Below are 17,605 nucleotides of genomic sequence, written 5' to 3'. Positions count from 1 at the left end.
GAGTTAATAATCAAAATCAAATTTTTATAGTCAATACTATATGCTACCCAAAAGGGTGAAATGGGACATGTATTCAATGCAGTCGATGTGATACAATCAGTGCATCAGAGTCGTCTGATTAAAATCAAATAGTTCAGATTTAAATGTAGTTAAAATAAAAAAACTCTAATCTATAAATATTGATCGTCCGATCTTGATCGAACAATCTTGATCTTACCGACTGCATGTGCAGTTATGAAAAACATCTACTTTGTAGCATGTATGAGGTAAAAGACTTAACTGATTTTAGATATTTCAAAGACATTAGTCTTAAATAATAATATCGAAGAACTTACAAAGGGGTTAGGGTTTGAAACATTTAGATCAAACTTTTAGATTCTACTTTGATGAGATTTTAAAGAATTTTTATCTTCCCACCCCATGTTTCTTTTTTATCACAAAATATGCAGAAAACTTCGGAAAACATCAAGAAAGAAGTGAGAGGTGGAGAGAGAAATTGTCGATTTTAAACCCAACTAGAGTCTAGAATAGATAGATTGATATTCCAAACAAAAGTTAAATTGAAGGAGTATTTTGCTTTTACCCTTTTGGCATAATTTTTTTTTGTATGGTTTTCAACTTTAACTATTTATAATATTTGAAATATAAAGTTTTTTCAAAGTTTATTATAATGTCAAAAAAAAAAAATTATATTTTTAAGTTAAGGACCATACGAAATAAACCTAAAGAAGTGTACCTATGCCATTTTTTCTCTCCAAAGTTTTTAGTCAAGTTAAGACTTATAAACTTTGGCATGTACATTTTGTGTGTAAACAGGATGTTTTAACGTTAATGTATGTCCAAACTTGAGATGGAATTTAAAACAATAGTTCAATTAGAAGAGACATAATATCTCATCTACGTGCTTACGTTTTACATGCAACAAATATGCTATTGAATTTTTTTGACGAATATCTGTTTATATTAGTTTATTTTTTTATCATAAAAAAAATAATATATATAGCATAATTTCTTTGATGATTAGAGAATGCGATAAGAAAGAAAGAGGCTAGAAGATATTTACTATTTCTCTTGTTGCATTTATGATGCACTGGTACTCAATTTGAGGAAGAGTACTAGTATTATTAGATACGTACTCGTATCAGTATCGGATATATATCCGTACCTTAATTTATGTTCATATACATACATTAATTTTTCTAAAAGTATCGTACCCCGTACCGATACATGTATCAGGTACCGGTATCATCGTACACCTAGGCAACGATGTTTTAGTGTACCACATTGTACAAAACTTTGAAGTAACAGCTAACCCACTATCCCAGCATATTTTGTTCCTTAAAAGTAAATAAGCTGGACTTCATGACATTTTTGATTTTTTTACTAAGGATAAGGATTTACTAGCGTATATGGCACAACCATAGTATCATGTGGAGGAGTATTCATTAGACCATTTGGATGATTAAACAAGGTAGTTGCCGGAAGATTGGAGAAGGAAAACCTATTAAGGTGTGGGAAGATAATTGCATAAATTATAAGACCATCTCCAATGGTGGTTCTTATTTTTTTTTAAGTACTAGTACCTAATAGGTACTCCCATTGGAGCAAAATCAAAATAGTACCTAATAAGTACTAGTTCTAAAATAAGACTTGGTACCTATATCATTTTTTGTGGAACCTATTTATAATGATGTAGAGTTATTGGTTATATATGTTATTGGTGGGATCTATTTAAAACTTTTTAAGAATTGTTGGGTTGGAGGAATTGAGTACTTATTAGGTACTACTATTAAAAAAATATAAATGAGTGATGTGTACATGTGGGACCCGGTTAAGTACCAAAAAATGGGGAGCTCCATTGTGGATACTCTAAGAACTTATTTAATGTTCTAACTTAAAAACCTTTGGATTCCAATGTGGTTTAGGTTAGAGACATGGTTGGTTGGAATCACAACCTTATGCTCTTTATAGTACAATTCAACTTGCGAGAAATTGTGATTTTCATTTGATCATTGTTTAATCGGATTGTGATTTTCAAATATCACAAAGAACATTGATAAAACTATAAAAGTATGAAAGTGTGTTCGAATGAAAAAAAAATAAAAATTGAGGTGATGTAATTTTTTGAAGAAATTCCTGTTCAATTTTTTTGTTTTGAAGAAATTCAAAATTTTCTTTATAAAATTTGAATCTCCTCATATGCCAAAAAAATATAAAATTGAATTTCCTTAAAAATTTATACTAGCTCACAATCGTCAATCCAAACACACTATTAGATTTTTCTATTATACAAAAGTGCCTTTTTGGTTAAAAAAAAAAAAAGCCTTTTGTGAATGAGATTTACTTTTGCGCCCCGAATCTCACACGCACTTCCTGTCATTCCAGATTTACTCCTCTCGCATAGCGAGTGTGTAAATAGCAAAAATTTAGGGAAAAAAGAGTTCGCTTTCTAGGATGCAAATTACGAACTGAGTTCGTTTTCTAGGATGCAAACCTTATAAAAATCTTTTGTTTTTTGTCTTCTTCACCATTCTCTCATGTCCCATGAAATAATTTTGATTGAAACACAATTCACAAGTTAAAGTGTGAACCATTCATTCACCCATAAAAAAATATTTTGAATGGAACACTGCATGAGCGAGTGATTAAAAAAATAATTTTTTTCTTCAATTTATAGAATTATACGGTGTGTGTGTGTGTGTGACAGTTTGTAATGACAGTTCGTAATGACAGTTTGCATGAAAAAAAAGTTCACTTTCTAGGATACAAATTACGAACTCAATTTGCATTCCAGAACTCTTTGATTCCCATGATATTTTGAAAATCTATTGTCCAACTGAATAAAATAAATAAATAAAATAAATAAGTTAGTGAACCTTGGATAAAATGCTTGAAAATTGTAGAACTCTTTGGATTCCCAGGCTATTTTGAAAGTCTATTGTCCACTGATAATTTTTTGATCTTAAAATATCAACTTATTTTATTGTTTTTAAAGTTTTTAGAGTTAAATATGTTTTTTATTTCAATAAAATTAACAAATTTTAATTTCCGTCCCTATAAAATAAAATCACATATTTTTATTCTTAAACATTTTTCTATTTTGTTTTTAGTTCTAGTGGACGAAGTTTTGACACGTTTTACATTTTTTGAATATAATATGAACTTATATAAGTTTAACATAATATATAGACATGATATACATAGGCACATTTGAACATGAAAGAGTTATAAACATTAACATCAAAATGAATATACATTGATCATTAAGGACTAAAACTAATTTTTTAAAAGATGAAAACATGTGATTTTATTTTATAGAAACAGAAAATAAAATTCTTTAATTTAATATTTTTATAAATAATTTATAATCACATATCAACTCTAACATTTATTTAGCATTTTTGTCATGAAAACACCATCAGTAATGGAGTGGAACCATTGAATTTCATAACATCATTATTATTATTATTATTATTATTATTATTATTATTATTATTATTATTATTATTATTATTATTATTATTATTTATTATTATTATTATTATTATTCACTTTGTCAAATAGTTTTGTGGCTGAAAATTTCACCTTTAAGGTGAATAAGTTGGGATGATCGGAGTTCGAACTCTAACATATATATATATATATATATATATATATATATATATATATATATATATATATATATATATATATATATATATATATATATATAATATAATGTAATGTCCTACCAATTGAACAAAACTCACATAACAATTAAGAGATTTCTTTGGGTAACAAATAAATAAACATCAACTCATCTCTTGTAATTGGTCCCCATTATAATAGCATTAATTTCTATTGAAGCTCCATATTTTAATGAAAAAAAACAAGGTGGATCAGTGGTTGCATATGAACGGTGTGGCTTTTAAATAAGTTTGTTGTAGATATATTGGTTGCTTGCCAGAGTTGATGTAAAATAGTAGAGTAATCCATATCAGTAGAGACAAAACTCTCAAGCTCATCATCCAGTTGCTCTCAAAATTAATTATTTAAAAAAAGTCTTTGCATGGGAATGCCTCAATTAATTATTTTAAAGTTTATAAATACATGTTAATTGCGAGGAGATCCTTTCATGTGACATATTTATTATGTGAAATCTCATCCATTCATTTCTTTTATAATAATTATTTTAATTATTTATAAAATAGTGGAGAGTTTTTTTTTTTGATAAGCAAACAATGTATTAATAAGGAGTACTCAATCCTTACAATACAAAGAAAGATATTGAAGACCTCAAATGCTTTGAAAACAGCAAAGAGGATTCATACACCAATTGTGATACAAATAACCTGATTTACGCCCTGCTCTACCACTAAACCAGAGCCAAGAGACAAATTTAATTTGATCAAGTAAACCAGAAAAATCAGCAAAATCACCTCTAAATACAATGTTATTTCTCAAACGCCATAAGCACCAAGTTGTCGCCAACCAAATTAAATGTTTCACTTTCCCCCCTTTCTTGGATTTGACAAGAGACCCAAAAAACGTAAAGTGATGCCTACCTCCAACCTGAAGTGATGCTTCAACACCCATCCATGTAAAAACTTGCTTCCATAAATCGATAGCCTTGTCGCAACTAAAGAAAAGATGATGACTGGTCTCCACCGCTTGAAAGCAGAAAACACAAGGTAAATCATGAGGATTAGATAAAATACCTTTAGAAGCGAGGGCTGCCCTAGTAGGCAACTTGTCTAGTAATAAACGCCAACCAAAGACTCCCACTTTTGATGGAATGTCATTCTTCCACATAGTGAGTAAGGCTTCCAGCAAATCAGAATCAATAGAAATCGGCTCATAAAGATTTTGCATTAGACAATACGCAGACTTAACGCTAAACATTCCTGTAGATTCAGGAATCCAACGCCATCGATCCGTTGAACCCGCTTGCAACACCACTCCAAATAATAGATTTTCCAATTCATCCTTCTCCTGCTGATCAACTTGCGATAATGACAATAACCACTCTTGTTGCCAATTCAAATGGAAATTGCCTGACTGAATTAAGTCGGATACTACACAATCTTTAAACTGCACTTTGTCAAATAAACAGGGAAATAAGTTCTTTAAGGGAGCAGCCCCGTGCCATTTCTCTTTCCAAAAACTTATAGAATTACCGTTACCCAACACGCTGCTGACTTGTGTCGGAAACCAACAATCTCCATCCTTCCCACCAACGCTCACAACGTCTCTCCACCAAAGGGATTCCTTATGACCCGTTACAACAGGATCCCAACTTAAAAATTTGATAGAAAGAGGCCCATACCTGAAATTCAAAAGATCAAACCAAATTGCGTCTTTGTCGATAATGCACCTCCACTTCCATTTACACAACAAAGCCAAATTGAAATGTTCTAAACTTTTAACACCTAATCCGCCCTTATCTTTGGGTAAACACACCTGAGACCATTTAACCCAACAAATCTTTTTATCCTCCTTTCCTCCATTCCAAAGAAAATTCCGCTGAATCCTCTCCAACTGATGAATGATACAGCGAGGTGCCTTGAAAAATGAAAAAAAATATAGCGGGAGACTTGACAGCACAGAATTAATCAATGTCACCCTACCTCCAATCGAAAGATTCCGAGCGTTCCAACTGGACAGCCGCTTCGACATAGATTCAACTATAGGTTTCCAAGTCGCCTGCCTCCTAGGATTTGCACCCACAGGTAAGCCCAAAAATTTAAATGGGATTGAATCAGATTTGCAGGCTAAATAAGTTGATGCAGCAGCCAGAAAATTGGAATCAACATTAATCCCATAAATTTTGCTTTTAACAAAGTTTATCTTCAATCCCGAAACCAACTCAAAGCCTCTTAATATAGACTTCATAGTACGGACATTATCCCAAGAACATTCGCCCAATAAGATTGTGTCATCAGCAAACTGTAGTAACTCGAAACCAATTGAATCAGATACTTTGTAACCCATAAACTTTCCAATTTCCACTGCCTTTTTAACCATCCCAGTTAAACCTTCAGCTGCAATCAAAAATAAAAATGGAGAAAGTGGATCGCCTTGCCTCAAACCCTTGCCAACCATGAAATCCTGTGAGGGACTACCATTAACCAAGACTGACATCGAACTATTAAATATGCACGCTCTCATCCAACTCATCCACTTTTCGGCGAACCCCATCTTTACCATCATTCGTTCCAGATAATTCCAATTAATAGTATCGTATGCACGCTCAAAATCCACTTTAAAAAATAAACAGCAATTTTTTCTACGTTTGGCTAAATCAATAATTTCATTGAGGACCACTACACCATCCAAAATCTGTCTACCTGGAATAAAAGCTGTCTGACAGTTTGAAATGAGCTTACCCATCATATTCTTCAATCTTCCAGCCAACAGTTTAGATAAGAGTTTATAAAGAATACCAATCAAGCAGATGGGTCGATAATCAGATAATTGTTGAGGATGGTCTTTCTTAGGAATGAGAGCTAGAAACAATGCGGTGATAGCTTTTGGTAAGATTGCATTATGATGAAATTCATACAAAAATTCCATCACATCGAATTTCAACGTGGACCAGCACTCCTTTAAGAAGTTAAAGTTGAAACCATCCGGCCCGGGGCTCTTGTTTCCATCGCAACTCCATACCACATCTCTAACTTCCTCTTCCGAAAAAGGTTGTATCAAAAGTTCATTGTCATCTGCCGATAAAACATTAAAATCAATACCATGAACAAAAGGTCTGTTGTGCCAATCTTCATTGAAGTTTCTTGCAAAATAATCCTTAACTTCCAATTTGATGTTGTCAACCCCTTGAATCCACTCATCACCTCTCTTGAGCAGCGACAATTGATTTCTCCTTCTTCTGCCTTTGAGACTAACATGAAAAAAATGAGAATTGGAATCTCCTTCTCTGACCCATTTCATTCTGGATTTCTGTTTAATCAAACTTTCTTTGTAGTGAATTTGCTCCCAAAATTTCTTGTTAATAGCAGACTTGTCACTAATCACCGAATTCGACCCATCACAAGTAATTAACGCCTCAGCCTCGTTCAATTCCGTCACTGTTTTTTCAATGTTCAAATCAAGAATGCCAAATACCTCCCTGTTCCAACCTCGCAGCTCCTCTTTCAATTTCTTTAATTTTTCCTTGATTACAAAAGCCTTCTTGCCCTTGACATTCAGCTGCTCCCAAACATTCGCAACAAAAGATTTGAACTCAGGATGCTCCAACCAACAGTTGTTCACCTTAAACGGTTTTGGACCCCAGTTGACATCAGAACACAATAACCAAATCGGGCAATGATCTGAAATGTCACGGTTGCCAATCCATTGACCGGACACTGCTCCTTTATCAATAAAATTTTCTGAGAGCAAAAACCGATCCAGTCTACTCTTAGCCTTCCCGTCAGCACTAAACCAAGTGAATTTCTTGCCGGCAACCGGTACATCTATCAATTCCATAGCTTCAGCAAATTGACAGAATTCCATCCTTTCATTAATTCTAGAAAAAGAACTACTACCCTGTCGTTCCCCCTCCTTCATCACTGCGTTGAAATCACCTCCTACACACCAATCTCCCTGTTCATTGTTCAACTTAAACTCCAATAAATCATTCCACAATTTTCTTTTACCAGACAGATTACAAGGGGAATATACATTGATAATGTAAAGATTACCCTCCTTCCATTCCACACATAAGCCCAAAAAACTATCGCTAGTAAAGCTAAACTTGACTTTGAATAAACCAGCATTCCACATTATCAACAACCCTCCCGACAAACCAACCGACTCTTTCGCCACCCATTCCACATTCTTATGACCCCATAAATGTTCAATCATATAATCATCAAAAGTAGCCTTTTTAGTCTCTTGAAGCAAACATAAATCGAACATACCTGAAGCCAGTAACTGGCTCAAACGGAGCCGTTTGGCACTGCTTCCCCACCCTCGTAAGTTTAAAGAAACAATCTTCATGGACAAAACTGTTTAGATTGCTCCCTCGTCCTCCTAACATCCTTGTCTTTGTGTTCATTGATTCTTAATTGCTCTACATAAACATCATCATCTTCATCACCTTGAACACCTAACTCCTTAACCTCCTCCCACAATTTTCCATTAACTTCAACCTCATGTCTATTCCAAAAATTGTTGTTGCAATTCCTGATGTCAGAAGATTTCAAAGAACTACAACATAATATTGAACCTGCTGATGATACAGAACCGTCCGTATTCTTTGGTGCTTTGTGTTTACCGAATGGATTTCTCGAACATCCTTCCTTCACCGTCGCTACGTTCGGAATTGAAGAAGAGCTGGGAATAGACTGAGACGGCGAACGCCGTTTGGACGGAGGCAGTGCACCGGTCGCACGAATTGGAAGAGAATTAGACGGAGCTTTCGGTTTGGGAATGGACATCACGCTGCTGCTGCGTGTGTTCTCAGATGAAGAAGAAGAACAGGATTTGTTTTTGCTTGTGTTGTTGTTGGGTCGCAAAAGCACTGATGGGCCTAAATGGTCCAAGCTTCTAATTCCACCCCCTCCTGACTCCCCCTTACCTCCCTTGGAACCAGCAAAAGAATCAATGCATTTGGGCTGCTCACTTTCTTTATTATTTTTAAATGTCCCTGCCTTAAGCTTACGACCCATATTATTAACATTTGAACTGCTGCTATTTTCACCCCCAACATCATTAGTACTAATAGAGCAAAGACAATTTGAGTGACGTGGAATCAAATTGTTATTATTAGCAATACACTCAACAACAGCTAATGCATTTGTATCCTCCTCCATACTCTCCCCTACCTTTGAATTTGAATTAAGTGGTGATTCCTGAAAATCCTCCCTCTCATTACTCCCTGGTAAAACAATATCATAACCATTATCATTAGTATTAACTACATTGGTTAATGCTAATAATGGTTGTCCCCCATCTTCTCCGTCTCTCTCCACCACTACCTCCTCCACCTCCTCCATCGTCGGAAAATCTCCCTCGTCATCTTCCGAACTACTATTACCATCGTCCCTGCCCTCAAAAGATCCTTTTGTCGGCACATCAATACGCATTGGACCATAAGAATCTTCGATTACTCTTATTTGAAAAAATTCATCATTAATTTTAACAGAAATAAGCTCATCAACAACCTTCAATTCGGGAGTACGAATCAAAATTCTAGCCACATCCATTGATAATTTCTTCTCAGTGGTATCATCGGCGTTCAAGAATGTACCATACTTTTTGGTTAACAAAGTGAAGAAATTATCGTTCCAAGCATGAACGGGAATTCCATACACTCTCAACCAAACCAATCTATCATTGTCAATCTCTCCCGGACTCCAAGCACGGATCTCCTTAAACCATTGATCTAACCACCCCCGAGCATCTTCCTTTAAAGCATTAATCTCGCCTTCTTCCTGTTCTTCTAGCAAAACTAAATTAGCCCCCAATGGTGTGACCTTCACTCCAAAGTAGCCTTGCCGATGAAATTCATCTTGAATATTATAAGCCATACCAGGATAAATGACAGCTCCAATGAAAGCATGACGTAACTGTTGGATAACCTCCTTATCTACCTCAAATGAAAGAGATAATGGGCGATCTAAAATAGTGGAGAGTTGAAATGGAGTCCGGACAACCTCCAATTTAAAAAGTATAGGAGAGAATCATTCCTCGTATTAATTACTTTTTTCGTCTTTTATTATAACACCCTATAACAAAAATTATATGTATATCTAAACAAAAATAAAATAAAAAAAGTCATATGTATATTAATCAATCGTTCGTTGGTTCAATGATGATTACGCTGAACTTGCTAGGGAGGACAACATTTCAATCCCCGCAACTGCGAGAGGAGGCTGAAATCACTTGATGTCAGAACCAACCTTCGAACCAGACTAGGCGGTCAAAGTGGAACGGATACTAGTGGTGAAAACAAAAACAAATCGTGTGTATTAAGAAAAAAAATTTTGAAAAAAAATAAAATAAAATTTTAAATAAATAAAATAAAATTTTAAATAGAGGAAGCAAAACTTTATTTTTGTAAAAATAACAGGAAAAAAGTGCATTTAAACTTAATTTTTATTTAATCAACGTCGATCACTAGTGTGCATCTAAATCTGTGATGAAATACTTAATTTTTTATTTCACAAAGTGATAAAATACTTAGCACAGTTGATAGAAACATTACATTTTATATATAGTAGTCGCGACTTAAACCTCGAACACTCCTCTTATTGACATTTAAAAATATGAAATTCTAACCACTTTACCTACATGATTAAAAAAGAAATATTTAATTAGTACTCTTCATAACTAAAATTTGGATTTTCTCTCCCAGTTATTCTCTTGTACTTGGTTCTTCTTTAAGTGTCAAATGACATCAATTTGGTTATGCATCATATGACCAAATAATGATTTTTTGGATTTTACTAAGGATAATGTATTTTAAGGGTACATGTTAAACTTCTACTATTTCTTTCTTTTTTTTTTTCTTTTTTTTTTTTATTTTATTATGGTGCATAATAATCTGTGCTAGCAACTGGCTAGTCCAAAAAATAAAACACAAATACAAATATTATTCACAATAAAGACTTCTTTTTTCTACAACATACACAATAAATACAAATACAAAATAAAACTTTTTTTTTTCTACCAAAAAATAAAGACTTCTTTTTTTTTTAAAGCAATATCATACACTTCCTTGGGAGAAAGGAATGTTGCTTTCTACATTTAGCACAATCATTGTCCAATTGCTGAAAAATAGTAGAACAAAATTAAACACTTTGGAAATATTTTTTATAGGCAAAAAATATATTAAGGACGACGAATGATAGGAATCACACATAAGTCATTTTTTCTTCGTAGTGTAATTCCAAATGACTCAGTCATATCCAACTCTTCATTCTTCATTTTGTTGGGAAGCTTCCAATCAAAATGGTAAAGTAACTGAGCTAGAGGCAGTTCAAGGTTGGGCATGGCAAATGCAATGCCCGGACACATTCTTCTTCCAGCACCAAATGGCGTGTATTCAAAGTCCGTACCTTTAAAATCAATTGGGTTATTAATAAATCTCTCGGGTTTAAAACTCTCGGCTTCAACCCAATACTTTTGATCTCGTCCAATCGCCCAAACATTGACGGCAACCCTTGTCTTAACTGGAATATCGTACCCATTGATTTGGCATTTCTCCCTATTTTCTCTTGGAAGCAACAATGGTACAACAGGATGCAATCTCAGCGTCTCTTTGATGACAGACTTTAAGTATATCAATTGGTGCAACTCTGTCTCATCAACATACCCCTTTTTATCAAACACTCTTCTTACCTCAGCTTGTGCTTTTTCCATTACCTTTGGATTCTTTATAATTTGTGACATCCCCCATAAAACAATCCCTGATGATGTTTCACTACCAGCACCAAACATGTCCTGAAAATGGATTCACAATGACACTATCTATTATCTAATTTCATCATGCATTTTATTCCATACAACACAACAAAAAAAGTTTATAAATTTGATGTACTCTCCAAAATTTGATAAACAAGACTTTAAATCGTAATCTGCACCGAAGAATTTATCATAAATTAATGTGTTAACATGTTTGGTTGTAGACTAACCTGAATGATTGGTTTGAGATCATCATCGGTCAAGGGATGTTCTGACTGATCACTTTCTTGTTGAATCTTGAGAAGAACATCAACTAGATCTTCATCCTTGTTTGCTTCCTTGGAAATACTTTTGTGATCGTCGATGATGTCTTGCATTATCATATCGATTTCTCTATGAACCTTTTCGATTTTAGTCTTCGTCCAATTCACCCTTTGAAGTATTTTAATAGAAGGATACAAATCAGCAATACAAAATCCACCCAACAAATTAATTGTTTCCTCTATTGCTGATTTGAACTCTTGCTGGTATTTATTTCTTTTCCCAAAACACGCTCGCGCCACTATACCATATGTCAATGAATAAATCTTCTGAGTGAGATTAACAACTGATCCTTCATTTGCAGATATTGATTTAACAAGATCCGACACCTCTTCTTCTCTTATTGATCTAAATGATTGGACACGCTTTGCACTTAATAGTTGTAAAACACACATCTTTCGTATTTGCCTCCAATGTTCTCCATACGGAGAGAATATAATATCAGTATTGTTGTAACTCCATATTGTTGACAAAAGAAGGTTTGGCCTATCACAAAAACTTAGGTCATGTGTTTTCATAATCTCTTTAGCCATTGTTGGTGAAGTAGCTATTAGGTATGATACTTCTCCTAATTTTAGGTGCATTAAAGGTCCATATTTCTCTGCCAATTTTTTGAAGCAATGATGAGGGAGTGAGGTGGTGATAATTTGATGTATGTTTCCTATGAAGGGTAGTGTCCATGGTCCTGGTGGTAAATTCAGAGTGGAATTGTTACAACTCCATCTTTTAGCTATTTTGAGTAGCAACAAGAGAAAGAGAAAAATGGTTATGATAAAGATGATATTAGAAAAAGGGCTGTGAAGTTCCATGATGGTAGCTTGATCCAGAAAAACTAAAGAAGAAATACAAGATGAAGGTATCTATACAAAAGATTCGCATGACAATGCAGTCATGTGTTAATGAATTCTTTAATCTTTATCACTTATTATACTGATCTTATCATTTTGTGTCTTGTTCTAGGATGGTACACAATTCACATTAATAGAAAAGTAATATACATTTTTTTTTTGACTTAAAGAGAAAAGTCATATACATGAATACATATTGTGACATCAAATACATATTTTTCAATAATTTTTTTGGGTCAATAAGTGACAAAATTTAACTATATGTACTATTTATACAATCTATATATTTTTACCATATGGTATGTATTCAAAGTTAGGCAAGCCAAATACAATGCCTTGACACATTCTTCTTCCCGCACCAAATGGTATGTATCCAAAGTCCGTGCCTTTGAAATCAATCGAACTATTAACAAACCTCTCAGATTTAAAACTCCCAACATCAACGAAATACCTTGGATCAATCAATTCCAAATTTCTCCTTCTCTCCATCGTTGTTCTCCCAATTTCGAGCTTATTCTCCCAATTTCGAGCTTATCCATGGAGAAGGAAGTGCAAAATTTGCATCATCTATTAATAAGAACTTGTTATCTTTCAATGTCCTGATATTATTATGTTTTGTTATATATGATATCGAAGAAGTTCAGGAACACTGCAATTATTTATTTTCTCAGCAGGAAATAGTGTGTTTGTATCAACATTTTTGTCAACTTTGACCGAAATGCTAAGGGCTTTATTTCATCTGACGAGTTCAAACACTACAAATTCAAATAACTAATTTTTCTTTTATAAAGTTCATTCAATATAAATTAGCTTATTAACTATCCATTATTTTTTTGCTCGAAGTTACCAAATGTAATGATTGGCTGCAATTGGCTTCAAAAAATTTGATTGGCCTTGCGGCACCACATATCTACAGTGATTAAAAAAAAAGAACCAAAATACAGAGTTAAAATCATTCTATAGTTCCAAATCGAACTATAATTAAACAATCAAAGCACATGATTAGTAATTTTGAAAAACAGGAAGGTCGTTACGCCGGATCCCCAATGAATGACCTGCTCAACTATTTTTTAATATGTCCAGTTTTCCACAATGCTGTAATCTGCATCTCCCTTTAGTCTTTTCACTTCCACCTAACCTAGAACCTAGCTAGGATAGTTAGAGGTTTAGGATCAAGTCCTTCTCAGACAATCCTCTCTAATTCCCTAGCATAGCTAAGTGTTTGGTTGATGAGTTGCAGAGAGGGTATTTCTTTGCAAGGAGCCAATTCTTTTGTCTTTTGAAAATAAACAGCTCCGTTTTTAACTTCCCATTCAGAGTGCTCCTGCAATCAATAGATACTGATTTTAAAACGAGAACAAACAATATCATGCAACGATATTAGGGGGCATCGAGGCATAAAAAGAGCAATATTTATTGGAAACATGAAACATATAAGATAAAATCATACATTCATGAGAGAAATTAATCCTAATTATTTAACATATAACATCAATCTACAGTCATATAGTCAAGATTAACGTGTCTTTCTTTTCATGCTTTCATTAGTTACACCAAGAATCGTGATATTTCTCACCTCTTTAATATATTCCAAGAGCTCATGGTCTGAGGAGAACAACAACATCCGCTTAGCGTCATTAATTGAAAGATAGTCATATGCCTTCTCACTGCATCCTGCTATCTCATCTCTGAATGTTTAAAGAGACAGACTTATTAGCTAATTGATATAGATGTTTAAAAAACAGAAAAATAACATACGGGGAAAGTGTAAAGCTTCAAGATTACAGAAATGGTTGTGCTTATGCCAAATTTCCATTGCAGGAACCAGAAAGAATAGAATCAGCATACCATAAATAAAATAACTCAAAATATAATAGTTGTTGTATCAAAATTAGTTCAGAGGAGATAAAAAAACAAGCTAACAAAGTCCAACTTCAGAGGAAATATAGACGGAGTTTCATTTTAGAAGTTGAGCTCAATCATCTGGTAGGCTATAAGAAAAAATAATAACAACTATTACCTGATGGTCTTTGCCAAAAGATCCATGAAATACACATATGTTTCATGTGGGACGGTCTGTCGAGCACTCAAAACTCGGTTGTAAGCCCCTTCCATAAAAGATTGCTCGAGTTCCACAGCATGCTTAATACAAGGATTCTCTAGAGCAGCGGATAAAAGCAATTCCAACTCAGTATGGAATTCAGCAATCCTGTTTTGCACAAGTAGTCTCAAAAGGTTGAGACCAAGTATTGGGTACTCCTGAGGAGATTGCGGAAGACGATTACTGCAACACAGAAAAATGTCCAATAAATTATCATAGCTCAACAAGAAAGCATATGAGTTGGATAAGAATCGCACTTTGATATAAATACTACTATGTTTCTTGGCATATACTCTAATGTAATTGTTAAGACATCAGGAAACGTATACAGTTTTGGTTCCAGCTTCAGTTGTCCGAGATTAGAAACGTATATTATGTACTTGTAAAAAAAGGGGCAAGAATTAGTTACCGGGCATCCGTATAATAAGGTTTCAGCTGGAAGAAATCCCTTTCAAAGGCATCTTGATCCTCGATTTTTACGCTAAGGAGAACAGCATGCTCGTATATATCCCCTGAAAATTTCAACAACCAACATGAGGAAAAATGCATTTTATCAAAAGAACCCATAGCTAACAATTTCTTCTTCTTAAGTAGATATTATGTTATTCATTATTATAATTAATATGATTCAGTTACGGGAGAGCAGTTTTAGTATTTAACTTTGTAAAATTGATAGACAAATGGCTCATAACTTTATTTTGTTGAAGCCTCTAACAGTTACAAATTTTAAATATAAAACACTATTATATCCTTATTTGTCTCCTAGTATTTGTCATGCAGTAAGACAAAACTTAACTTGTAATTCTAAGTCGACTACAACCAACCAGATAGCAAAGTTATGTTATTAACCATGGTTTGAAGAACAAACAGGAGCCGTGGAAGAGTAGTTCTAATTTATATAACATAGAGCTCATAGCCAAGCGAATCCATTAAAATTTCATTTACGATATCAACCTAATTTAAGATTCACTCATATGATATTTTAATGGGATCTTCTTTTATTACTAACAAAAGATACAGGTATGGTAAGAAAACAATGCAGGAGAATGATCAAAAATAGGAAGAAGACCGGAGCAACTGATTGGAATGAAGAATATTACTTGCTATTGTTAACTCCTGAACTGCATTAGGTGTATCTGCAAACAAGGGTGGAAGGCTTCTGAACCCTGTAAGTAACACCTGCAAGTTAAAAAGGTCACTCAAAAGTTACATATCAAAGAACAAAATATAATCAGCTGCAATTATGTTCTAAGTTAGAAACTATGACCCAATTTAGACAAATTTGCAACAACCAATTGTAGAAAAAGAAATGTTACTGAATCGTAAACTAATTGAGTTTTTAGAACAACAGTTTCTCGTATAAATTGTAATTAACTTTTTCACAAGCAAAGAATCATGATTCATACATATTATTTTAATGAAAAAAGTTCCCATAAGCTAGAAACTAAATCCTAACAGGGTCTATATATGAATCAGTGGGAAGAATTTAAGCTGCTGGGAGTAATCATATAATCCAAACAACTAACACGACACACCATGTTTTTAAAGCAAGACTTCCCCTTTCTACCATCGAAAGAGAACTCACAAATAGACCATCCAACATCCCTCTAAAATATGTTCCTTTTTAGGTTATATGCTAAAAAAATACCAATCCGAAAAGGGCCATAATATAAATAAAAAGTTCCCATAAGCAAAATCCAAACCGGGTAAATATAAATCAGAGCTATGAACTAAACTGCTTGAAGTGATAAAAAAAACCAAATAACTAACAACACATACCATGTTTTCAAACCATGACGGTTTTGTACCTTTACCTCAAAGCATGACGGTTCAAATCATTACAATAGCTATGGATATGTTTATATACAAGTGTGTAAAGCTAATAACTAACTCTAAGAGGTTATAACTGCCTCTAACTACTTGTAACAGTCACTAACTAACCCTACTTGATAGTTGGCTTGTTACACAAGCAACTGTATAATTCCTTCAATTCTTCACTATCAACATGATTAAAAACTCACAAATTGACCATCCAATTTCCCTCTAAAATATGTTCCTTTCTACGCTATTAGGTTCTATGAAGCATGGACACAGACACATATACCAAACACAGACACACCGATAATAATTTGAGAAAATGACATGATTATAAGTATTAGTGTCGTGTCGGTGGCACGCCTGATCTGAGGGGTGTCCGTGCTTCATAGATTAGGTTATATACTTTAAAATTCAAATCCTAGAACAAACCCCAGTTTCTCAAAACCCATGGTACATGATTTTTCCATAAGGTTGAAAGTTAACTAATTAAATCAACAACAACATTACAATAACGATCTCACACTGAATTAACCCACACCAAATTTAACTTGACAAAAACAACCAAATTTAAATCCCCATCATATAAAGTAAAGTAAAGAAAGTGTAAAAAGCAATTATTGAAATTAGGGTAACAATTATAAAGTAGGGTTTTGTAGGGTTAGAGCTACCTTAAGCTGAGAAAGGAGATTTGAAGCTGAATCAAAGTCGTTTCTGAGAAACGCAGCCTTAAATCGATCAAAGAGCTGTGAAACTTCGCTCAATTTTGGATCCATCTCTTGCTACTATTTTGCAATTTGGGATGTTCAGAAGTTCAATTTTTTGATCGAAACAACGAGTTCGTTTTTGCAATTGGGATGTTCAGAGTTACCTCAAAATACTGACCAATCCAAAAGTAAAACCGCAATCCCAACTAATTCAAATCGAAACCGCAAAAAATCGCATTTAGTTTTAACCGCACAGATAATTTTTCTTCTAAACTGCATGGTTTGATTTGGTTTGCGATTTTCATTTCACAAAATCGAACCAAACCGAACCAAACCGCAATACTTAGCTCTATCAACTATTAGCAATCAACCCAAATTGAGTCCATAAAATAATGGGCTGTCAAAACATATTATTTATATTGTTGGTATTA

The 17,605-nt window shown here is 33.8% G+C and overlaps 2 protein-coding genes across 2 annotated transcripts; both read right to left on the bottom strand.

Moving 5' to 3' along the window:
- Nucleotides 1-10,551: 10,551 nt before the first annotated feature.
- On the bottom strand, nt 10,552-12,639 carry LOC123923130 (cytochrome P450 71D10-like). The gene is made up of 2 exons (XM_045975786.1): nt 11,613-12,639; nt 10,552-11,421 (listed from the first exon to the last, which is right to left on the bottom strand). The coding sequence occupies exons 1-2, from the start codon at nt 12,510-12,512 to the stop codon at nt 10,810-10,812; spliced, it is 1,512 nt and encodes a 503-aa protein (XP_045831742.1). The 5' UTR covers nt 12,513-12,639; the 3' UTR covers nt 10,552-10,809.
- Nucleotides 12,640-13,410: 771 nt separating this feature from the next.
- Nucleotides 13,411-17,358, bottom strand: LOC123921938 (26S proteasome non-ATPase regulatory subunit 8 homolog A-like). Its single transcript, XM_045974677.1, has 6 exons — nt 17,139-17,358; nt 15,753-15,831; nt 15,062-15,164; nt 14,572-14,835; nt 14,128-14,239; nt 13,411-13,875 (listed from the first exon to the last, which is right to left on the bottom strand). Exons 1-6 carry the CDS (start codon nt 17,241-17,243, stop codon nt 13,735-13,737), a joined length of 804 nt encoding a protein of 267 aa, XP_045830633.1. The 5' UTR covers nt 17,244-17,358; the 3' UTR covers nt 13,411-13,734.
- Between the last annotated feature and the right edge of the window lie 247 nt (nt 17,359-17,605).

This window comes from Trifolium pratense, linkage group LG4 (genome assembly GCF_020283565.1).
Source record: "Trifolium pratense cultivar HEN17-A07 linkage group LG4, ARS_RC_1.1, whole genome shotgun sequence".
Lineage (NCBI taxonomy): Eukaryota > Viridiplantae > Streptophyta > Magnoliopsida > Fabales > Fabaceae > Trifolium > Trifolium pratense.
This window is presented reverse-complemented; position numbering and strand designations above follow the sequence as displayed.